Raw genomic sequence first — 8,590 nt, forward strand, 5'->3', positions numbered from 1 at the left:
CATAAGTTGTCCCATATGTAAGAAAGTCATCTATGATTCAACATTATTACAATTGATAAAGAAGTCTCTTATGTTCTAATTTTCAGTTTCATTAATATACTGTTTTGGATATTTGTATTAATTTTTAAACAAAACATATAAATGTTTTTCCTCATTTCCTAATATTTTCCATTGCTAGAATTGGTTTCTTACCCAAAAAAAAAGAAGAAGAATATATGAACAAAAATTTATTACACATGTATAAATTCAGATTAATCTCTAAAATAAAATTTCAAATGTCGTTCTTTCTATATACTGTCCACAATCACTTATGCTATTCCATTTGAACTAAGCTATTTCAAAACAAAGGAATATAATACAGTCGCTAATTAATCACTATCAAATGCATTATTTTTTTGACGTATTTTCATTTTCATTTTCATTTTCATTTTCATTTCTGTGAATATACTTTTTTTATTAAGACCATAAAATGAATTGTAAATTCACGTAAGAACAAAACATATGAACCCGGCGCGTAGCGCCGGAATACCACTAGTGCTACTATATTCTAAGACGATGTTTATCTCTATGTTCAATAAGTCGATACAAGAGTTTTTAATATAATATTCCTCTGCTATATTGTAAAGAAATCACTAATAGTGCTTAGCACTACTTCAATATTGTAATATCTATCTGAAACATCCAAGAAAAAAACAAGGAAATAAACCTTATCTAAGTAATATATGAAAAATATTTCGGTGAACACTCTGCAGCAATAAGTTTCTTTATCCACGTCTCTCAACATAAAATTATTAATATGTTAATTAGATGAATAAAATTTAATGCTGTAAAATTTGTTGTCTCATCCAATAAATGTCATCTGTAGAAAAACTTTCTCAAAAAAAGGTGTGAGTCTCTTCTTAACCAATCGCTTCTTTTGTTTTCTGATTTCTTTTTCTTTTTTTTTTTGTCACAACTTATATTATAAAAGCTCAGAGAACAACAAAGTTTACAATCAAAGTGGAAGATCCCGGAGCCATGCTCGACAGTGACGATAATAAAAAGCATTACAAAACATTGAAAGATAGAGTCAAGCTCAGCGGTATAAAGAGTCCCATGGAGAAATTTCATCTTTTTCCCTAAAGCTAACTGATAGTCGAAAACGACGTTGATACACCTGTAAGCAACGGTTGGAATGATGACCGACAAGAGCTTTTGGTGAGAAGCTCCATGACCGTATAGAAAACAAAGTCCTAACTGACTTGATTTGGCATTGACTAGAATAGATGGACTATGTGAATCCAGTAATGAGTAGATGACTATATCCACGACATTGAAAATATATTGAGGCTTGACGAGAACTTCTAAAGCAACGATGAGCAATGAGTTAAGACAAGAGCTTCTAGTTCCAGCATAACTATGAAGGAACCATGAAGGTTTGGCCGAACAAACGCCAAATTGCCAGTCGTCGGATTCAAACAAGCTTTGAATGAACGAGCTAGAGTCGAGATTTTCAGATGGGAGAGCTTCTTGTGGTGATTGCATAGGAGAGGCGTGACTACGCAGCGGAGAGCTAGTCTCACGTCCGGTAGTGACTCGTCCAGGAGGCGGTGGCGTAGCAGGTATTAGATCTGGCTGGCGATGCATATAATCGAAGAGGTGAGAACGACCAGATCCGGTGAGGCCTCCCTCGAGCTGAGAAGCTCCGGCGTTTATAACACCAAGAGGAGACGCAACAGCGACGATAGAAAGTGTAGAGGAAACGGCGACGGCATGGTGAAATCCGGCCCGAAAGGGAACATGGTGAGCGGAGGAGCGGTGTGAGGAGAGTAACATCGGAAAGAGAGTAACATCTGGAGGGTCTGGTGGTTCCGGAGGGATGACGGGAGAGAGACCTTCAAGCGGGACGTTCGAACACGACGACGGCGGCGGATCTGGAGGGGGCCGGAGACATGACGGAGGAGTAATGACCATCATAGCCATGGAGAGGAGCATGGCTGCTTCAGAGGGAGGAAGAAAGAGCAGCGTGGCTGAAGCAGGGGAGATCCATCGGAGGCGCCTTTGGATGCGGGTCTGAGAGAGTTTCTCTCTAGGGCGTTCCGAATGCTCAAAGATTTTTTGATTTTTTTTTCTTACTTTTTATTTTTATATTAATATTTGTGTTCAGATATTCTTAGTAAATTTGATCGATGTGGATGCCCTTAGAGAAAACAAGATAACCTATGATAAACACGTTTTATTTAAAAATATTTTTGTTCGTTTATTTTATTTCTTGCATACGGTACAAATTAATATAATAGAGGAAGAGGTACTTATAATCTGCCAAAGATTTTTACAAAATTTAGATTATCGTACTGTAATTTTTTAAAGTTTTAGATACTTTAATCTCTAAAGTTTTCTAATACAATATTTTAATTTTTACACAGCCGTCTATATGTTCTTATACTAGTATCAAAAAAAATTGTTTCATATTAAATGTCACTTTAACATTTTTTCTTGTTACATAAAAAGTGACGTTTTATAATTCAAATATAATTTATATTTACTTTTAGCTCAATATTAATTACAAACTGCATTGATTTTATAATAAATCCATTTATCTAAAATACTATTGATTAAATAGATGGTATTAATGAAAACATAAAAATATTTCAATCAATTTTTAATATGTGTGAAAATTGTGTAAGTGGCACTTTTTGTTTGGATGGAGTATTTTATAAATTGTCTAAAACATTTTAAGAGGTGGAAATCTTTTATAGTACTTCTAGATAAACTCTATAAATTAGATACAATTTGGGATTTTCCAAAATGGATAAATGATTCATGAACATATAACTAAGCATAATCCAAAATGAAAATTTATTTTAATACATGTAATATAAGCTAAGCTTGTTTTTAAGGGGACTTGAAAAGTGTATAGATAAACGTTACGACCCACATATGATTCTTGGAGATTGCCAAAAACACATGATCCAAGAAACTCTTTTCCCCATTCAGATTTTCCTTTCCAAATAACCTTTTTGTGTGTATCAAATAAATGCAAGTCAAAGTATACGAATATTTTCATACTTATATTCTCTCACCTTAATTTTTATTCATAGATAGTTATGCATACCTTACATAACGTTTTCGTACTTTTTTTAATATGACCCGCACATACACAAGTTCCAATTCTTAAAACCAGTGGTGGTAGTCCAGTGGCGCTTGAGGGATTAAACCCAATACGGCGAATTCTGGTTCGAACCCCGCTGGCCACACGGATATGGGCTATTGCTTTCGACTCATTTGAATGCCCAGGAGAGGGTCTATCCGTGGGCTGTACCTCCACCCGGGGGTTAGGTCTGTGTCTTTAATAGACCCGGGTTTAACCCTTTATTTTATCAAAAAAAAAAAAAAGTTCCAATTCTTAACGTCTTCGACGTCGGGGCTAATTAACGTTTATTTATGAGTACAACGACTTGAAAATGAGTACAGTGACGTGTTACATATAAAAAACATTTCGACCAAACTTTATATAAATATGTTCACAATATATATTATCTTATGAGTTTTTTTAATATAAAACTCACATACAAGATTCCACATATTATACAAAATTTTTATTTAGAAGGAAAATTTGCAAAAAGATTCACTAATGTTTAGCCAATTTTATTTTCACTTAATTTTATTTTAAATTTTTTTTTTCATGTGTTATTTTGAAAAAAAATGTCTTTTAATGTTAACTAACAGTATCTTTACATATCTATCAACCACATTTATATACTTTTATATACACATATACACATTGACGTAAGCATATATATAACTAAATCTTCATTACACGTGAGGATTCTAAATTTCTTGAAAGTTTGAAATATTATTTTTAATACTTCCTTTCACCATGACCAAATTGTACATAAATAAAAAAAATTCTTCGACTATTATCTAGATTTGATTTGATTTTACATGCGTTTAGAAATTATGATATAAAACCATTGATTCGACACTAGGACTCACTAAAATTCATCTAACATGAAATTAAACAAATAATAATAGTTCTTGTTTATTACCGGAAAAATCAAAAACCTCAAGCATTTTAACCGAACAAACCAAAATAAATATGAATTTAAAATGGTGGTTATATTTTTAAAAGATTAAAAAAAACTTAAAACTAAACTGATATCTAGATTAAATAGATCTCTTGTCTTCTTATCTTAAAAATACGCGACGCGTGTTATTACCTGGTAGTTTAGTAATCGTGCAGCCTCCATTAACTAAGCCGTACATATAGCTAAATGTACACCAAATAACCCTTCTCTGCAAGAGGCCATAGGCTTCTTCTTACTTCGCCTCGAAACTATCTCCAAGACAGTATTAAATTACCAGTTTTATAGTTCACATCTAATGATTTTACCATATCAAAGATTCAAAACCCTTAATCCTGTCTCCCCGAAGAAGCAACAGTGAGTGCACGCTTACGAGGCAGTTGCTCCCCCACACTTCCTCCACTCTCCAACCTACACGTGTCACACCCTTTCCACATGCACAAACTCACACACAAATTCATGCATGCGTATATAATACATTCTTGTTGTTAGAGCCTTAGAGGAAAGAAGAGAGAGATATGGAGAGAACAGAAGCCTTGACGTCATCGTTTATATGGCGGCCAAACGCAAACGCAGAGATAACTCCGAGCTGTCCAAGATGTGGATCCTCCAACACGAAGTTTTGTTACTACAACAACTATAGCCTCACTCAGCCACGCTACTTCTGCAAAGGCTGCCGCAGATATTGGACCAAAGGTGGCTCCCTCCGCAACGTGCCCGTAGGCGGTGGCTGCCGCAAATCCCGCCGTCCCAAATCCTCCTCGGGTAACACTAAAACCGGCCTAACCGCTAATTCTTACAATTCCGGTGGTGGCTCACCAAACATAGATCTTGCTCTTGTTTACGCCAATTTCTTGAACCCAAAGCCTGACGAACACAAACGTCAAGAAAACTGCGACACAGATTTTCTAGTCGATGAACCTGCCGGCGCTTCGATGGAACCCTTATGGAGGGACATCGGTCATGGACATCATCATCATCACTATGAACATCAGGTGGAACACATTGTGGAGGAATGTGGTTACAATGGGTTGCCTCCATTTCCTGGTGAAGAGCTTCTGTCTATTGACACTAGTGGTGTTTGGTCTGATGCTTTATTGAATGGTCATAACCATGTAGACGTTGGTGGTGTGACTCCGGCTCAGATTGTTCAGGATCCGGTGGTTCATTTTGCTTACGAATCCAATGACTCCACCAACCTCTTGTTTGGAAGTTGGAGCCCTTTTCATTTCTCAGTCGATGGATGATCTTTATTTGCATAAAAGTTTGTATTGTACTTATTATACATACATACACAATTATATGAATATATTATGGATCATTTATGTAAATAAGAAAGTTCATAATTTAAGTACAAATTTAAGGGGTAACTAGATTTTGACCCGCTCTTGGAAAGAGCGGGTATATTATTGTTTTAATTTTTTTTTTACTATTTCAATTTTTTTAATTTTTATATATTGTTTGATATTAGTTAAATTTAATTTTTTTTTTTGCAAACTATACTGAATATGTCAAGTTACATTACATCATTTCACAAATTAAGTAATCCTAATTATAACAATTATATTTGCTCTCATTATATTACTAATCTTACGTTGACGTCTTTTATTAAATAACCAATCATAGAAACTATTTTGTTTTTAAAAAATGTAAACTAATCTTATTAATCTTAATTTTATACTTATATATATATATATATAATTCTTTAATAAGATAAGATTAATCTTATTAATCTTAATTTTATACTTATATATATATATATACAATTCTTCAATAAGATAAGATAAGATTAATTTACATTTTTTAAAACAAAATAGTTTCTATGATTGGTTATTTAATAAAAGACGTCAACGTAAGATTAGTAATATAATGAGAGCAAATATAATTGTTATAATTAGGATTACTTAATTTGTGATATGATGTAATGTAACTTGACATATTCAGTATAGTTTGCAAAAAAAAAAAAAAATTTAACTAATATCAAACAATATATAAAAATTTAAAAAATTTGAAATAGTAAAAAAAAATTAAAACAATAATATACCCGCTCTTTCTAAGAGCGGGCCAACATCTAGTATGTTCTTAAAAATGTGTATGTTTAAAAAAAATGTATCTAGCCATTTATTCATATTTAATAAAATGGTTTTTACTTTCTATAAACATATAAATAATTTTATACTTAAGTAATCATAGTAGCTAATACGTATACAAATATTTTAACAAAGAACATGTATATTGTCATGTTCACACCATGTTTTGGCCCCACGTATATAATTTAAATTGTTAATTTATCAATATAATGTGCTCCTGGTATTCTTCTTCTTGCTATAACGTCTCCATTTTACGTGATATTAATTTTTTTGAGATAAGCATTGAAGTTTCTACAGTTGTGGAGTAAAAAAAATATATCACGTTATATATGTAACTGCAGTTTGATGACTCCATGTGGTATTGATAAGGTGGTTATATAGATGCAGTTACTGAATAATTGTTACACAAAACACATATCAATATTTAGAAGGTACGTGATTACAGTTATTTAGATGCAGTTATAAAATAATTAATTGGACTAAACATATATCAATAGATCATGATCCTAATTTAATAGTATTGATATGTATACATAGGCTATCCTTTTTTGTGCTGTGATTCTCGACCTATATATATGATGCTATAATTAGTCGTTATCAAGATTTGCCCAAGAAGCCCACGTGGGAGGTCCTAATCTTTGGATTCGACTGAGATTTGCTGTTACTTAAACTTATAATTCACTGAAAGTGAGACGCACGTGTGAGACTTGTAGTATCTCTGGCCTTTGTGTGTGTCCTTGTAGATCCTTCTCTAAAAGAGAGTGTCAGAGAAAGAGCATATTTGTTCCTACTTTTCCTTTCACTCCTTTCTACCATTATTAATCTCTTATTTCCCAGACTTATATTATAGTTCGGCTTTAAGTCAATGCCACCCATTGAAAAGATTAATGTGTATGATTTATACGATTTTTAACCTTACATACATATTCAATGGAATATATTATTCCTAGCATATTTTTCGAGATATGTGTCATGTATATGTAGATCCAACACATTTATATTGATAATGTAAAATGTAACACCATAACCAACTCGTTACCCTAGTCGTGACTAGTCAGATAATCTTATTCAACATGTGACTTGTCACTTCTCACAAGTTAGCCCGTCTAACTCGTGGTTTATCAAGGATTGATTAGTCCGTCGTCTACATGTGAGATCTAATCCTATAGGGATTGGAAATTTTATAGCTCTTACCATGCGATAACTCATATGAGTACGTACGTAGGGAAATTAAAAGAAGAAATAAAATTTAAAGAGAGAAAAGAAGAAAAGAATTTATAGATTTGGTGAACAGAAGTAGAGGAAATTACGCAAGTTGTGTTCAGAGATAAATAAGTTAACTTGGAAAGTTGTCTTCAGAGGAAAGTTGTTTAATGTTGAGCTTCTTGCGTCACACACGTTCCCATACATCTCCACTTGATCCAAGAAAATAGTAAACTCGTATGACTATGAAAAAGAGTTATACATTTAAATTAATTTTTAGACTATTATCAAATATTGCCTACCAACTGACCAAGCCTGCTCAATGTGAGATCAGAGTTCTTGTAATCTGTATATAAATAGTAAGCATCGAAAGGTAATTGGAAAATATATTTTAGTTAAAAAGATGTTAGCATCTTTCTATCATTTGATTTACCATCTTCATAAGAAACATTTGATTTTTCATCTGATCTTATCATATTATATGTAATAATCTATTATACAATCTAATTAGCTACAACATATGAGTTCATGGACAACGGATTTACTGTAATAAAAATTATGCTTAACTGTTTAACAGTTTTACCTATACATAATACATTACATCTATTCATCATACACCAGATCTGATTTACAAGAATGATTCTAAGGGCAACATATTAGTAACTCTAGTAAACTTGCCATGTAGTAAATGTTCTATTGAAGAATTGAACTTTATAGATGGTATACAATGATGACCGTTTCCACAAAAACAACATAATTATATATGAAAATAATTTAATATTATATCAAGAAAACTATATAACTAGTAATATTCATATCAAACGAGAAATACAACTAATCACCATTAAATTGTATAACATGTCCTCATATATGTTGTAATATGATGCAGATAAGTATTTGGAATATTTCCAAATATCTTGTTATTTATTTTATTAGTTATATTAATTTAGATAATTACCTTTTATTTATATTTTCTATATTTTAATGGTTTTCCTATTTTAATTAAGATTAGGGTTTTTTAGATTAAGGATTTATTATAAATAGGCATTGAAGCCTAAAGTTGTAGGGAGACTTTGATAATTAATAATAAAGCTTTTGCTTATTACCTTAAAAGAGATTTGATTCAGTTCATCTATTTTGAGTTGCCTTGAACAAGATTCGATTAAATTCATCTTATTCAGGAAGTTGGTCTCAAGAAGCTATCGAAAGAAACTCTTGATTGATCCAAGAACA

The 8,590-nt window shown here is 32.2% G+C and overlaps 1 protein-coding gene across 1 annotated transcript; it reads left to right on the forward strand.

Moving 5' to 3' along the window:
* Nucleotides 1–2,518: 2,518 nt before the first annotated feature.
* On the forward strand, nt 2,519–5,629 carry LOC125578433 (dof zinc finger protein DOF3.5-like). The gene has a single exon (XM_048741089.1). The coding sequence runs from the start codon at nt 4,583–4,585 to the stop codon at nt 5,309–5,311; it is 729 nt and encodes a 242-aa protein (XP_048597046.1). The 5' UTR covers nt 2,519–4,582; the 3' UTR covers nt 5,312–5,629.
* The last annotated feature ends 2,961 nt before the right edge of the window (nt 5,630–8,590 follow it).

Source organism: Brassica napus, chromosome A9, assembly GCF_020379485.1.
Source record: "Brassica napus cultivar Da-Ae chromosome A9, Da-Ae, whole genome shotgun sequence".
Lineage (NCBI taxonomy): Eukaryota > Viridiplantae > Streptophyta > Magnoliopsida > Brassicales > Brassicaceae > Brassica > Brassica napus.